General features: G+C 45.9%; 1 protein-coding gene across 3 annotated transcripts in view; it reads right to left on the bottom strand.

Annotated features, from left to right (window-relative positions):
* Positions 1-15,724, bottom strand: part of ABCA1 (ATP binding cassette subfamily A member 1) — a 97,300-nt gene that overhangs the window by 6,659 nt on the left and 74,917 nt on the right. For 2 of the 3 annotated variants that reach the window (XM_055698771.1, XM_014286394.3), the window contains 24 exons: positions 15,498-15,635; positions 14,742-14,962; positions 14,205-14,277; positions 13,452-13,654; positions 12,380-12,428; positions 11,366-11,479; positions 10,846-10,997; positions 10,271-10,395; positions 9,790-9,888; positions 8,434-8,623; positions 8,184-8,278; positions 7,743-7,775; positions 7,056-7,161; positions 6,304-6,378; positions 5,740-5,909; positions 4,835-5,012; positions 4,166-4,281; positions 3,934-4,078; positions 2,582-2,705; positions 1,853-1,982; positions 1,602-1,722; positions 1,359-1,421; positions 799-905; positions 233-374 (listed from right to left, as the gene is read on the bottom strand). In XM_055698771.1, the coding sequence (XP_055554746.1) occupies positions 233-374; positions 799-905; positions 1,359-1,421; positions 1,602-1,722; positions 1,853-1,982; positions 2,582-2,705; positions 3,934-4,078; positions 4,166-4,281; positions 4,835-5,012; positions 5,740-5,909; positions 6,304-6,378; positions 7,056-7,161; positions 7,743-7,775; positions 8,184-8,278; positions 8,434-8,623; positions 9,790-9,888; positions 10,271-10,395; positions 10,846-10,997; positions 11,366-11,479; positions 12,380-12,428; positions 13,452-13,654; positions 14,205-14,277; positions 14,742-14,962; positions 15,498-15,635 (2,969 nt within the window). The remainder of the gene's footprint in view (positions 1-232; positions 375-798; positions 906-1,358; positions 1,422-1,601; positions 1,723-1,852; positions 1,983-2,581; positions 2,706-3,933; positions 4,079-4,165; positions 4,282-4,834; positions 5,013-5,739; positions 5,910-6,303; positions 6,379-7,055; positions 7,162-7,742; positions 7,776-8,183; positions 8,279-8,433; positions 8,624-9,789; positions 9,889-10,270; positions 10,396-10,845; positions 10,998-11,365; positions 11,480-12,379; positions 12,429-13,451; positions 13,655-14,204; positions 14,278-14,741; positions 14,963-15,497; positions 15,636-15,724) is intronic. The other variant, XM_055698772.1, reaches the window with a different exon arrangement.

Genomic DNA, 15,724 nt, shown 5'->3' with positions numbered 1-15,724 from the left:
AGTGCATCTGCTATGAGAACGCAGGACAAAAAGTACCTGCCCTTCCATTTAGTACACTTTCCTAGGCAGCACTGAAAACCACAACAATTTTGGTTTGCTCTGGAAGGAAAGTGGGCAGATTTCACCATACAGTATCTTCAGCAGCTTCACATCACAGCACTGCATGTGTTGTAGAGCGCACACAAGCAGGAACAGCTGGTCACTGCAGTGGGTCCTACCGTATTTCACTTACCTTGCAGACTTCTTTCTCTGGAACACCTCTCAGGAGTGCGAAGAACTCCAAGTGCTCCCGCCCTGTCAGCAGTTCATTAACCGCATCAAACTGTGGGCAGTAGCCCATGTTCTGATGGACTTCTTGGATGTTGGACAAGATACTATAAAAGAAAAACCCCTTTGTGAGAATTTCAACAGTACACACTGCTATTTTAGTTCTTAAAAGCAGGAAAGTGGAACAGTGGTTTTGGAATAATTGAACTAACAAAAACAGGATCCTAAAATCCATTTTGGCCATATTTTTTCTCTGTCCCTACCTGCCCCCACTTTTTTTTTTTAATGTGACCTTTAAACATAAGGGGGCAGGTATTCAGTGGCTACCCAATTAAATCAATTTTCCTAAGCCACCGAAGTACTTTACTGGACTTGGCAAAGGGCTGAAACAGATGCCAAGAACTGAAAAAGGAAAAAGTGGGGCAGAGTTTAGATTTGCTCCCAGTGGAACAAAGGCTGCAAAAGCTGGATGAGAAAACTGCAAAGGACCTGCTTTGATACAAAGCAGACAAAAGATGCATGGTCTTTCACCTGTTTCCTTTGAGGAAAGCTTCTCCTCCTGTCACATCTGTATCTCCAGTTAGCATCTTAAAAGTGGATGACTTGCCAGCACCGTTTACTCCCAAGAGACCAAAGCACTGGGGATACAAAAAAGCAGATGAACACAGTGTGTTTGAGAACAGGATTCAACTGCATCATTTTCAACACTGACAAGATAGGAAGGAGCAAACTTGACCCTCAGGACAGCTGGAGGGAGTCTTCAGTGAGTTTTTGAGGAAAAGAAACACTTTTGGACTTTCATTTTAAGTCTAAATCTTTACACTGGGAAAATGAACGAACTGTGGTGTCACCTTGGTGCAGTGCCACACCTTTGAGGGTATCAGAGTTTGGCCTCTGGTGCCAGACTGACAATTCAGTATTTTCTTCAAAGGCAGAGAGACACAGAATCAGAAACAGCTTCAAATTGTGGGCAATTTCCTTTGATGTAATTTCAGCATCATCTGTTTCTGATTTTACCCTATCCTTTGTTGCCTGTTGCTCTTAAATACTGCAGTAATAGCAAAAGCAATGAATTTGACAGATGAGCTTACCTCTCCAGGGGGGATTCCAACACAGATCCTATCAACTGCTGGCTTTCGCTTCATTCTGTAAATCTAAAAACAGAAGAAAGAATGAGAAGACAATGTCAAAGAGAACTGCAATCAGAGCCATACATATTCAACACTCCACACATGCTCCAGTTTTGACCCCACTAAATTCCCCTGAATAAAGCTTCTGGTAAACTGCATGGTTTTGTACCAACAAGTCTTAGGAATGCAGAACTCTTCTGTCACCTTTGTTAGCTCCTTGATTTCCAAGATGTCACTCTGTCCTCCTCCACTAATTATCCTCTGTCTCTCTCTGGTTACATCTTCATCTTCATCATTCACAGGAGGCAGCTTGGCATAGACAGGCCTGGAGAGAGCAACACGATAAAGCTTTAGCAGATGACAGGGCCTCCATAGTTAATATTCTCCCCACTTCATGGGGGACACCAATGAAAACTTCACCTGCCTGCAGTGGTGAAGTGGAGCAGGGAACATACCTGGGTTTGATGAAGAACCTGTACTGGATGAGCACTGTGATAAGGAAGAAGACAACGCCCTCTACCGCCATGGCAAAGAGATTCCTTCCCACCAGGTCCCATGACAGAGGAGACACAAAACGATTTTCTCCTGCCAAAATGAGATGAAAAGCACAGTCACCTTTCCAGAGCAGTAGGAGCAGGATATCATTTCTTCCTGCAGAGCTCACCAAGTTGGGCAGCAGGGCAACTGGAGAGCAGCCAGTAGGAGGAGGGAAGGGATAGACCATACAAGGGGCCAGCTGTGGCTGCATGCCCATTTCTTACTGTAGCAAAGTTGGGACTCGGGCCCAGAAAATTTGGTTTGCCAAAGAAGAGCTGGTCCACCTTCCCAAAAGGTTAGTGAAGCACAGAAAGACTGTTACTCAGGCCTGACATCTGCATCCCCCTGCCCTCCAAAAAAAAATTGTTCCAGAATCTCAGCCGTTCCTCACACCTAGCCTAATAATCCTCTCCATACAGTTGGCTTTATACAATTTTATTTAATGCCCATAATAACTCAAAACTTTGGGAATACATCTGACAGACTCTTTTCAGCCTTCGTAAAAAACTTCAATCAAATCTGTGCTGCAAATCATGCACTTTCAGTTCCTGAAAAGTCAGAGGAGCAAAGGGTGCTCGTCTGGAACAGACTCGGGCTTTCTGTGCTCAGTTCAGGCCACTGTCCCTCTGATACACAAATTCACTTACCAAACCTCTCCAGAGCATCAGCCATGGCCTGGTTTTTTACCATGTCAATAAGCCCCCGCCCCAGGCAGAAGTGGGGGAAGATGAGGAAGACAGACTTCAGGATGTCATTGATGTTGTTCAGCTTCTATTAAGACAAAATCAAGTGCCAGTGAGCCATCTGAGCAGAAAGCAGCCACCACCCACCAAATGTGACCCGTGTTGTGATTGACCCCTCCCTCCCCCATCGCTGCAATCTCACAAAGATTCCAGAATTAGAAATGCTCTCCCAAGAGCCAGTGCCATGGCTCCTCTGGACAGTGTTGTTGCATTGCTCAAGATGTTATTAATACAAACAAACTGCACCAAAGGAGAGATTCCTCCAGATGTTCACAGTCTAAAAGACAGTGTCTGCAAATAACAACATGCAGAAAGGCTACAGGTTGAGAAGACAGAAAAGTCATGCTTTCAGCAGCTGTGGGTAACCCCTCCCTATCCCATATTGGAGACTGTAATCCTTTTGCTTTGTTGTCTTCCAGTTGACTTAGCCCACAGGTTGGGTTGGACTCACAGGATCCTGGGGAGACTTTCTACCAGACACTTAACGTCAAGTATGTACATGTTTTCACTGAGCTAAAACAGGCCTTGCAACAAAAGGGACCGTCATCAAGGACTGCCTCCTTATGACCACAGGCAGTGGTAACAATCAACAGGCAACTTGCACAGGGTCTCCTCAACCTCCTCCCACAAGGAACACTTCACACCAGTGTGCATCAAATGTGGCCTGCTAAGACATCTTGTGTTGCCTACAGGCAGGATTGGAACTCGCACCTTCCCCAGCAGGCACCTGGCTTTGGAAAAATTGGAGTGAGGTGCATAGGTTCCCAATACAGTTAAGAGTGGTATCTTCCACAGGAGGCAAAACTGAGGGCAAGTAAGTGCTTGAGTGCTTGAAATGACCTGTGGTAGACAGAAACTGCACCTTATGAAGAACATACAGGAATTTCATTTGAACATAAGGAAGATATTTTTTGTCCCCTAAGGGTGGTTGAGAAGCGGAAGATGTTGCCGAGAAAGACTGTGGACTCTCCATTCCTGGAAATGTTCAAAATCTGACAGCCCTGAGCTGACCCTGCTCAGAGGTTGGACTAGGCAATGTCAGAAGGTTCCCTTCACACCTCACTATTCTATAAACATTGCCAAAGTGGGCTTTAACCCATTTCAATCAGAACCTGTGTTTAAACCACTGGAGTAGCTAACGGGTACAGACCAGGGGCTAGCCCTTCTGGAGAACTGGCTGCTAAAGGCAACATAGCACCAACACGGAACTAGATCACAGCAGCACAAGACAGTGAGGAACTTTTGGGGAAACGTACATTGTTGGTGAAGAGCTCCAGGACAAAGGTGGCCACGCTACCGTTGATGCCAATGAAGAGGTTCACACTGGTCAGCACAACATATGCTGTGCTGGGGATTTTGAACACGAAGGAGGCTGGATACATGAGAGGGGTGATGGACCACCTGGCAAGAGGAAAGGCAGCAATGTCAAGTAAGCACCTTCCAACTTAAGAGCCTTCCCAGTGATCCTTCTGATGAGAAGTCCCTTACCCATAGAGAAACAGAAGCAGAGCCAGCACAGGCAAGTTGGAGGAGGATACATAGGACTTCTGCTGGAAGCAGATGAAGATGATGATGACTAGTGTGGCTGGAACAATGTAGTTGCACTGGAAGGTGAAAAATAGGGCTTTAGATTTGTTTCCAGGTTAAAAAAAAAATAAAAATGAAATGGGTCTTTCTGCTCTGAACCAATGGTTTTCAACGTTCTTCAGCATTCCCAACGCTGTTTCCAATGGGAGACTCTTTGGAGAGTCACACGTGTGCACTAAAATGTAGTATACATGAATTTACATTTCTTTGTCCCTCTAGAAGCAGATAACAGATTCTCAGAGGTTCTGGACACCACAGGTTGAAAAAACCTGCTTTGAACAGAGCAGAGCAAGGGGCTACACAAGCAACATTTTGGGGCAGGTATAAAGTGGCATAATAAATGCTGATGATTGAGCTTATGGTTGCCCTCCCATCCCCTGTTCCATGTTCACTGTCCTATTGAGGTGAGTGAACCACTGCCCCAGGAGAGTAAACACAGAAGTCATACGCCATTTATTCACTGAACTAATGTGGTGCCCACCGACCCCAAGTGGGCTTTGCACTTCAGTGCAACAGACAGCCCTCAAACACAGAAGGGAGGGCAGCTTAGCGCAGTTACAGAGCCCTTACCATATCCCAGACAAAGTTGGCCAGCCAGTAGATCACAGGCTTCACACCACTGATGAACTGCAAGTGTTTAGCTTTGCTGACACGTTCCTGAATAAGGAAGACTACAAAGCTGGCAGGAACAAAGGACATGGCAAAGATCACACAGATGGAGACGAGGACATCCACAGAGGTGGTCATCCTGGACAAAAAAAAAAATAAATTAGGAAGTGAAGTGTTTGTACGCTGGTGCTGGCTCCTTTGAGATGAAATGAGGCAGCTCATGGCGGGCAGTGCAGAAACTGTTTCTCCTTCTGCTGTCCTTGTTTTGCAGGGTAAAACCACATTAGGCTGTCTTAACTGTACAGTTTTTCTCTAGCTGTATGACAAAGGGAACATACACAGCCTGCTGGCATCTCAAGCACAGCACCACAGCCTGGAAACTGATTGGTAACTTCAGCATAAGAGACTGTTTTCTGCCTTCCTTATCACCACCACTTTGTTTCCCACTTGGGGTTGTTGGAAGTTTGTCTTTTTTTGTTTTTTAAAGTTCAGAGCTATCTGATTGTCAGCTGCCACTGCTCTAAGATCTGATGGATGTATCTGCATGATACAGCTTATGAGTCCTGACTCTGGCTGTAGTGGTAGTGTGTAGTGTAGTCAGTGTCTTAGTGCAGAAAGACTCGTGAATTACTGTGTGCCATCCCAGGTTGAGACAGTGGGCAAAACCAAAGAGGAACTATCAATGCTTCCTAGTCAAACAGTGGCACCTTGGGACAAAAGAACGACCATATTCATGGTGAGCCATCTTTCTGGATATGGCTGAGAGGAATTTCTCAAGAAGCAGAAGGTCTGAAGATTACACTGCCTGTTTCCAGTAATCGGCTGCTGATGAACCCAAAGCCATCTACATTCATGTCAGAACTTACAGGGCCACTTCAGAGAGCTGTTGTTTGGTGAGGTTCAGTGGGTGATTGAAGGCAGTTATCCCATAAGCACTAGGGTTTTTGCCCTGCTGCAGGTTGGCCCGAAGGATGGCATTGTTGATCACGTTGAGGAAGGACGCAATGGCATGCCAGCCCTTGTTGTTGAACCACACCTGCAAGAGACCACATCAGCATCAGAAAGGCACTAGGTACATCAGCTACTCAACAGGCTCCTCAGCCCTGAGGAATTCCTTTCCTCTACTGAAGGCATTTATAATTTCTTTCTACATCCTTCCAGAACGTACAGTTTGGTCAATAACCACAAGAGGCTGCTGGAAGCTAGCACTGAACTCCGTCTGGGCCTTACACCTAGACTCCAAGGGAGAAACAGATTTTGGGGAAAGCCACACAAGAATACAAGCTGCATTTGCTCCACTAGCAAATGAAAAGAACTCTCGTCTGCACAGTTGTCCAAGGCAAACTACTGGGACTGTGCTAACTAAAAAAAACCTCCAGGTTATCAGAGTTTCAAATAGCAGGTATGGCAGTGAAGATTGATTAATTTACCTTCACGTTGTTCTTTGTATCCAGGCCTTTCATGAAACTTGACAAGCTGTTGAGAAACCGATCTCCAGAACTCCCCTGCAAACAACAAAGAGAGAGTTATCTACCCCCTCTGAAGAGTGCCTTTATTCATGTCTTGGAGCCTAGCAGGGGTTTATGCTATGTTTTTCACAGCTCTGAGTTTTCTTTCCATTCTGCAGCCTGCATTCACCAAGCCAGAGGTTGCAAGAAGGCTGAGAAACTGCAGCTTTCCTCCCTCCTTTCCTTTCTGCAGTGCTACTGGTAAGAGAGATCAGCCTTAGGCCTGCTTTTTACCCAGCAATAAGTATTAACCAGGGTTGCAGGCAACCTTCAGAGACATCGCAGCCCACAGGCAGTGTCAGAAGAAAGCAGTGGCCCAGATTATCTTCGGAGCCAAGGCAGATTCAGCATACAAGGACTCATCTAAGGTTTTGAAGGAGATGGCAACCACTTATTAATTCCCTGAGACAGCTCACTCTGTCTGGCCAAAAAACACTTGGAGGTGTCTGTAATCCCCGCTGGCTTGCAACTGGTGATGGGCAGAAGCCACACATGCAAGCCGCCTGCTGCTCCCAGATAACCATCTTGGAGATGCCAGTTCAGAGGTAATGGGGAGAACCCACTGAACATAGCTAACATACAAATGCTCCTCATTTTATGGCTTCCAAGTCATCTCCCAAGTAATAGGACTCTGACATCAGAGCGTCCTGGGTTTATGGGGGACATCTGCTCACCTGTGCTAGCTCCAAGATTTTCTTCACTTGTTTAATGGCATCAGTGACTTCATGGCTTGGAGGAAGCATGAGGGAACTGCTCGCTCCCAAGGAAAAGCCACCATACCTGAAAGTTCAGATAGAAAGTAATGCTAAGACCCGAATGCTTACTGACCTCCAGAAACTGCCACTCCCCCTCCCTCCCCAGATGTCTCCTCTTCCTGCACTATATCCAAGGCAACATCTCCACTCTTACATAAAGGGATGACTTTGATCTTCCTACACTGCTGCTTAGCCATGATGTCTCCTACTCCTTGTTTCTGGGGTTAAATACCCATCTTATGACTGTTCACTATGCTGTTCCATTTAACGAATGCAGCTATCCTCTGCTACCAGCACAGGCAAAGCAGGACACCTCCTGCTTCCCTTGCTTGGAACAGTAGAACAGTAACACGTCCCAGGATGGAGTATCAGCAGACTAGTCCTGCAGATTTTTCAAGCCAATACTGCTCTCCACACAAGGCAGGCATGCTTTCCAGTGATATGCTCTTGGATTTTCCCAGTTTATCCTTAAAACATGCTCCCTCAACATTTGGCAATTAAGAGTCACGTAAAACAAATTGCAAAGCAGGGTGGGCCTGTCCTGCTTAATACAGCGATCAGGGGTTAGAGGACATGTACAAGCTAGAAAAAAAGGCAGTAACTCACCTGAACTCATTCACCCAGATCTTGTTCTTTAAGCTGCAGAGACACAAAACAAAGCCAATGTATAATACGTGGAATAAGAGGAGAGGCAGACCTACCAGTGCTGCAGGTACACAGCCAGGGAAGAGAGTGCACCAGTCACTCACATCTAGCATATGTTCCACCCCTCCTCTTCAGTGTAATCCCTAGGGTTGGTGCCCAGGCTTCCCCACCACTCTGCCCGCAAGGCTCAGGACACACCCCTCAGAGCTGCCACAGCATCACTAATAATGCAGAAACACCACCTGACCCGTGGATCAGGACAGTCTGAGGGGCTGAGTGGGTCTGGCTCACTGCTGAAGAGCTTGGGTTTTCCAGGCCTATTTGCCTGATCTTTAACAGCTTACCCCAAACAGCAAGCAGCATTTGGGGGTGGGGAAGGGAGAGGGTGTGTTCAACAGCTACCTTTTTCCAATGATCTGTGCATAGGTCTTCACCAGGTAGTCTGATATATTGCGGCCTGTCAGATTCTGGAGAATGTCAGCAGTGTCTTGCTCACGCTGGTGTCACCGGGAAAAACACAGATAAACACCCATCAGAAAACACAGGTGCCTAATCAAACAAACCATGTGCAGTGCTGCACATGAGAATCACACCCAGCTGGTCTGCTCTCTGGGAGCATTCTTCATTGCAGTGCCTCTGAGCTCCCTCCTACCTGTGGGGGTGGCAGCCCACCTGCACCAGGGGGGCACACGGGCAGCATCTTCTTTATCTTCTCACTGCTGCACTCACAAGATGGGGAAGGGTTCTGCATGCTCCAGTTGCCTTTCAGGAAGATGTCCAGGACTGACTCTGGGACTGAAGTGGTGGTCCATTCCTTCTGCCCCACAGTGCAAGGAGTGTCTCTGTGTCAGGAAATAGGCAAGGCAAATGCAGCTTTAAAAAAACAACTATGACGGCCTTTGCTTACAAGCCATTTAAACAACGGACAAAATCCCCAGAAAAGGCAGGATGCTTTTCAAAACAGCCTGACCTTAATGAGACAAACAGCTCAGAGCAACAGAGCAGCCTCTGCAGCTTCTAACAGATCCCAGTGCTAAAGAGACTGAGCCTGGCCGGCACTGAGCAGTGCTGAACACTCTTCTTAGTCGCTCTGCAGCACAAGTGCTTTACTTCAGTCAGTCCCAGCATGTGCAGCATGCAGAGTTCAAGGAGTGTCTGGACGATGCTCTTAGTCATATGGTTTAGTTTTTAGTCCTGCAAGGAGCATGGAGTTGGACTCGATCCTTATGGGTCTCTTCCAACTCAAGATATTCTATGAATCTGTGATCATGGCTGACAGACAGTTTTTGGATGAAGTTTCTCCCTTTGGGGCACCAAAATACTGCTATTCCCTGAGATGGCATCAGTGGTCAGCCTCCTGCCCATGCCCAGCTGCTGTGTCTATTTTGTAGGACACAGTTTACTTTCCATGACTGGCCAGCACATAGAGTCCCTCCCTCCCCTCCCCATCATCCTGTGAAAGTAAACTGCAGTTATTCCAATCTAGAGACACACCATCCCAGCCTCTGCATACCCCTTCTACACTCATGGCCTGGCTCTTCAGCCATCTGCCCAAGGCCATGCAGCAAGTCAGTGGCAGAGTGAGGAAACACCACCAAAGCTGTGTGGTTCTCCACTCTCTGCTGGCATTTGCAGAGGTGCTAACCTAAGTTTCTAGTGCAGCCAGGAACACAGGACTGTGGAATGGGAATAGCTACTGTCAACAACATACAGCGACATGACTAGGTTCTTTTCCATGTTCAGGACCAAACAGTAATTTGAGGGAGAGACTATCTCCTTTCCATCTCTGTCAGCAAGGACTTCCACTCAAACCTCACTCCCTCACCATGCTGAGGGGTGGTAACTTCCTAAAAGGTCCTGAGCAGAAAAACTGAATGTAGTTGCAGCTCTTTTGGCTTAAACCCGTTGCTGTCCATGCATGCCTGTCATTCACTAAAACCAGCTAAATCTACTGGGTGACCAGAAGCCAGGGCTGGGCTTCCCCTTTCCAGTCCAGAGTTCTACTTACGGGATGGAATGTCCCTGCATACAGCGCGTCCCAAAACCAGGCTTATTGAGAAGGGCATCCAAAAGCCTCTGAGTGCCTGCATCTTCTGGAGCATCATTGCTATGGGTACAGCAAAGAAACACTATTGGGTCAGTGGAATAACAGGCACACAGCAAAAGCACAGAGCAAGGCTGACAGTACAGTGAAATTACTCAGGAAAAGGATATGGGTGGAGATTTCCCATTGAAGAATGCTTGGCCTAGGAGCACACACACTCCTAGTCTTTTTGCATAGTATTACTAGGGTCATAGCACCATTCAGAAATGGATATGGTCTTGCCAGTAGTTAAGAGTTAGCATTTAAACGTCCAAAACCAAAATACATAGACTCTCTTAAAACATGCTTCTGAGCTAAGCACAGAAAACAAATCTAAACAACCTGTTAAGGAACTCAGTAACTCACATTTGCAGAGAACAGAATTTCTAAGCCACACAAAACATACCTAATAAAGGTGTACTGCTCATCATACATCCAGGGCTGTAATTCCAGGCTGGGATACTTTCCAAAGGGAGGAACGATCAGGCTGAACATGAGAGCAATACACACAAAGACAGCTGGCAGCACAATCTGAAATAGCAAGGAAAGAGCAAGCCCTTTTGGAAGTGAGTATTTCCAGAGGCATCAGGAGTTGCATGCGAGTCACTTAATGGATCAAAACTTTTTCAGAATTTCCCAGGAAGGCCTTACACCAAGGCACTGCTAGATACCAATACAGGACCTATTCTGGCATTCCATTAGGACACTTACATGGGTTGCAGAGTGTTCAGCCTGAATCTCAAGGCCAAATTTTGATTTGAAACTCAGTTGCATCCTTGCTGTGCAAGAATGCTGTAACCACTTGGTTATCATGTAACTCCTTTCACTTGCACAGGCCCCCTTCAGCTCAGATATGCAGTGAAGACCAGTTTTGGTTATCTGCATTCCCTTGAGGTTTTCTGCCCACCTTCAGCTCTGAATATAATGTGTGATCCAGAGCTGTCCCTGCTGAGGGACCCTGCACACGTTGGGTGCTCTCACCTGAGCAAAGAAGCCCTTCCGGCTTCTCTTGGCAATAAGCAGTCTCTTCCACAACAGGGCTATGAACTGCTGCTGGGTGAGCTTCCAGCCCTTCATCTGGTAGGAGCCTTTCCCATCCATGCCACTGAGAAGGTCTGTCTCTCTGGATTCTGCTGGCAAGAAAAAGTGACCCTCATTCAAAAGCTCACAGAGATGTTCTCTGGGCACTTTTGTGCTGGAGACACAGGGTGACAGCTGGAGCAGCTACTCTCACTCATCAGAAGGGGGGGAAAAAAAAAAAAAAAAAAAAAGAGTGGTGAGCAGAGACAGCAACAGAAATTCACACAAACGCATTTTCACCCCTGTGTCTCTGAGCCTTCATGGGAAGACTGAGCAGGCTGTGGATACTGCACTGCCCACTATTCCTAAAGGCAAATAAATCACCACTCCTTTGGCAGTCTCAGCCTTATGATCTGCAGTATTTGTAATATGAAAGAAAGTGTCCACGAGAAGAAAACAGGCTTGAGCCCCACCACAATACCTGGATCTATGTCTGAATCATTAGGATCAAATGCATCATCTTCTGTAAATGGACGAAGGCAGCTCTGTCTGTCTCCAAACACACGCCTGTTCCTTCTGGCTGGCAATGTCCCATCTGCAAATAATGCAGTTATGATTAGCTGAACTGCTTCAGTTAGTCTCCCATGAGGCCCAGAAAAACAAAAGCAATCATCATCTTCATTTCACATGTTTCCATTTGCAAACTGAGGAGCTGAACTGGAGTGACTCCAGTGTAGGTAAAAGTAAAATTAAGACTGTTACTCTGCAAGGGTCATATGTTTTATGTACTGTCCTAGAAGCTTCTTCCAGTGCACTGGACACTATTTAATTTAGCTATGGAAATGGCAGGCTTCTCTTACTGTAAGAGAATTCTCACTTAATACGCTTATGACTCGAAGTGCAAGTTGCTAGCACTAGTTTATCAGGAAATGCTGGCACGAACACTCAAATGGAGTGAGCTGCTCTCAGAAAGTCATTTGGTCCCTACTGCAATCTGACCTTGTCAAGATTTTTCCCATTCCTCAGAGTAGACAATAGTGTCAGTCAAGTAATTCACAATACACTCATATACTAGAAACTCTCCACTATTGCAAAAGAAAGATGCGACCACTGAGTCAATCGAAGTTAACTGTATATAAAAAGCATGCATTAAATATACTAAGAACAGCTATTTTAGGTCATTAAAAACATCAGCATAGCACAGTGCCAGTTCAGTCTGAAGCAGGGCCTGTCACGCTTTGGCATGTGTCACTGTATGGCTGGACATGCTGCCATATACGAAGGTCACCCACCTGCTCAAGGCTGGTGAGATCAGGAACACTCTTCATTTGACATACCTACTTGACTGTTTATTCCCCTGGGAGCCAAGCCCTGCACCAAGATTTTACTCCTGAAATACTGAGGCTTGGTCAGCCTTATGCTTGAAAAGCACAAATACAAAAGGGTACCTCCCCCTGCAATCCCCTTCAATGCTGCAGGAGACAACTACACCTACCTGAGGTATCTGCATCCACACCACTATCATCAGCCACTTTCAGGAAGATCTGAAAAGCAATGGTAAGTGCCAGTGAAAATTAGAAGAGGAGTAATATTCTGGAGACTGCTTCAGGAGATGACATGAGAATGCACAAGACTGATAGATGCAGCACAAGAACAGAAGACACAGGGTTTATCCTGTGTGATGGCGACATGGACTGTGTGGCTTCTCTCCAGCTTCCAGGAGCCAGCCTGTAACCACATACCAGCTGTTCCCCCTTTCCGATGTCAGTTCTCAGTGCATCTCAAACACTGAGAGGTGGGAAAGAGCTTAAGACCTAGTTACTAAATTTGGGGAATCTCATCTTCCTCCTAGTCTGACAGTACCCACACTCCTGTCCCTGCTTGAATGGGCACCTTTGTGGAGCTTGTCCTACAGACTAAGCCAGAAAAAAATACATTTTCAAATTGCATATAGCATCCAAGGACTTTGCAGCTGTGGGAGGACTTAGAGAACAACAGCACCATTTCAGTTCCCCTTATTATTTTAAGAGGGGAAGAAAAAAAACAAACCAACCCCTTTTCACATAAAGAGGGGATAAAGTGCATGACACTTCTGTGATAAAAGAAAGGCAGACTTCTCAGCTGGCACACAGCCACAAGGAACAAATCCTAAAAACATCCTTGACTGGGGCATAGATCTAAGTGGTTTCTGTAATGCATGGTCCTCAGTACTGAAACATGTGTTTTCAGTTAAGTGCAGCACAACACATCCCTAAAAATACCTCAAAGGTGTTTACAGTTGTTAGAAGCCAAACTGAGGACCAACCTTCACACGACATCTCAGCAAAGCGCAACTGAGTACAAAGGACCTGCCTGTGTTGGCATGTAATACATTTCAGTTTTTAATGCATGCTTCTGAGAGCACATGCTTCAACAGGGAAGAAGACAATCCATTTTGGAAAGGAATGCAAAGCTGCCTGTTCCACAATAAATGTTTACAGGAAGAGGCAAGACTCTGTCTTGTTGTGTTTCTGCCATGATTCATTTTGCCTAGTTTAAGTCAAAAGGAAAATCTTCAGCTCTCTCACCTCCTCCAGCGTGGTTTCAGAGATGCCATAGCTGGAAATGCCAAGATCAGAGAGGCGGTCATCAATTTCATGGAACAGCTCCACGAAAGCTCCTTCTTTAGCAGCTTTGTATGGCAAGACATAGGTTAATTCATGGCCAATGTCCTCCACCAGTCTGGCCTCAGGAACGTGTTTTGTAATGAGATTTGAAATTGCAGAGACATCTAAAAGAACCGAAAGGAAAAAAAACATGTTCATCTTATTACTGCTCATTATGTGGAAAGAGCAGCTCAGTCTGAAAGATTTTGCCAGAAGGAAAGGAGGGAAAAATGGGACATCTCTGGAAAGTGGCTCATTTCCATGGAAAGTTTAGTTTCTTTTTACATTTAACACAAGCTGGGACAAAAGCCTGGATCCAAACCTGGCTATTTTTTCTTTGCACAATTTGGGAGAGCTTTTACATGCTACTGGCAGTCCTGCAAGTCATTGATGTACAGTTCACCAGTAAATGTTACATATTGCTAACAGGCCTAGCAACTACATAATCTTTGGACACTACATCTCAGGTCAGCTGGAACTAAAGATGGTTCACTGAAAAGTGTTCCAATATTTACACATTTAAAAATACCATCTTTGCAAATTTCCTAATTGTCCCAAGACTGTAGCTACGCAGAAGCACAAGGTTGAGGCAGTTGTCCAAGGCCAAATATCAGCAAGAGTCCAAGAGTAATATCAGCACTGGGACTGAATCTTACATTCTTTTCCAAGCCTTACCTATTGTCAGTGTGTCACTTTCATGGTCACTGCCAAGGCCAGCATCAGAGCTACTCTGGGAGACACTGTCATCCTGGTCGCAAAAGAGAAGACAAGCATTGTTTCCTGCTGTTATATCAAAAAGGGGCCTAGAAGATGCTGCATGCTAGGGAACTCCAGCCAGATGCTGCAACATGCTGGATACTGTACAGAGAGTCAGAAAGTAATGGTGACATACCACTGCAAAGGGCTGACGTACAAGTAAGAGGTCACAGTTACAAAAGTGAGCGCTACAAAAGTGTACACTTATCTAGTCTGTATCTCTGCAATTGGCTTTGGACCACTGGCATTGAAAGAAACTAAGGGAGAGGTATGCCCCACGCAACAGTTTAACCAAACACAATCTGGCATAATACCTATAAAAGCAAGTAACTGCTTTTAAAGAGTAAGGGATTTCTCTTTGAGACATTCTACCACGTAAAGTCATAGCTGCTGCTTCCCAAAAACCAAAGATTCCATGAAGGAAGAATGAATATGAGCAGGAAGGGTCAGCTGTACCTTTTTCAGATAGGACACCGTGCTGCTGCTGTTTCGGCAGGAACTCAGAGAGGAATCCACATCCTTCTTGACCAGGGTCAAATAATAGCCTGTTCCCAGCTGGTTCTTCAGGAAAAGAGAAGAGCCAACACAGCAGAGCTTGCCATGAGAAATGATGGCAATCCGGTCCCCCAGAATGTCTGCCTCATCCATGTGATGTGTGGAGAGAATGATAGTGCGGCCTGGAAGAAAGCAAGCGAAAACACTGCTGGCAAATCAACCATACCTGTGTTCAAGCCAAAGCGACAATCACCTGGATCTTGCCATGAAGCTGAATGGGTGGTTGATGCCACAAGTCCAGGCTCCTTTGAATGAGGCTAGCAGATGGAAAAGGTTCACAACTGCTGCCATGGGTTTATTCTCTTCACTCTGTGGGCTCCGGTCATACTTAACAAAGGCAGGTTAATTTCATGCCAGCAAGGTTGCTTGCACAGTGCAGCACAGAACACTGCTGCACATCAAGGGTGAATTTCTGACTTTAACTGCCCTCACAAACCATCAAGGAACTTTGTTCATGAGCTGTGACATGAATGGGATAAGAAACGAGTATAGATGAGATCAAAACATCCCTGCCCTGCATTCTCTTCGTTCCTTCCTCAGTGCAGGCAACTATAGATTTGCAAAAACACATTGCTATTTCAAGAACAGTCATGGGTCAGATTCATTTTCTTTTGCTTTCCATGACACATTCATTACAAGTAAAGAAAGACCACATACCTTGTCGATACTTCAGGAGCAATTCCCATATCCCTCTGCGAGAATAAGGATCCACCCCAGCTGTAGGCTCATCCAGAATGACAACCTTGGAGCCACCAACAAAGGCTAAGGCAACTGAGAGCTTCCTCTGCATGCCACCTGACAGGCACAAAAAGAGGTGTTCAGGCTAATGCAGGGATGAGGGGAACAGCAACAGCTGCAGCACAGTGGATAATAAGCTCTCCACA

This window comes from Falco cherrug, chromosome Z, assembly GCF_023634085.1.
Source record: "Falco cherrug isolate bFalChe1 chromosome Z, bFalChe1.pri, whole genome shotgun sequence".
Lineage (NCBI taxonomy): Eukaryota > Metazoa > Chordata > Aves > Falconiformes > Falconidae > Falco > Falco cherrug.
The sequence above is the reverse complement of the archived record's forward strand: the minus strand, read 5'-3'. Positions and strand labels throughout refer to the sequence as shown.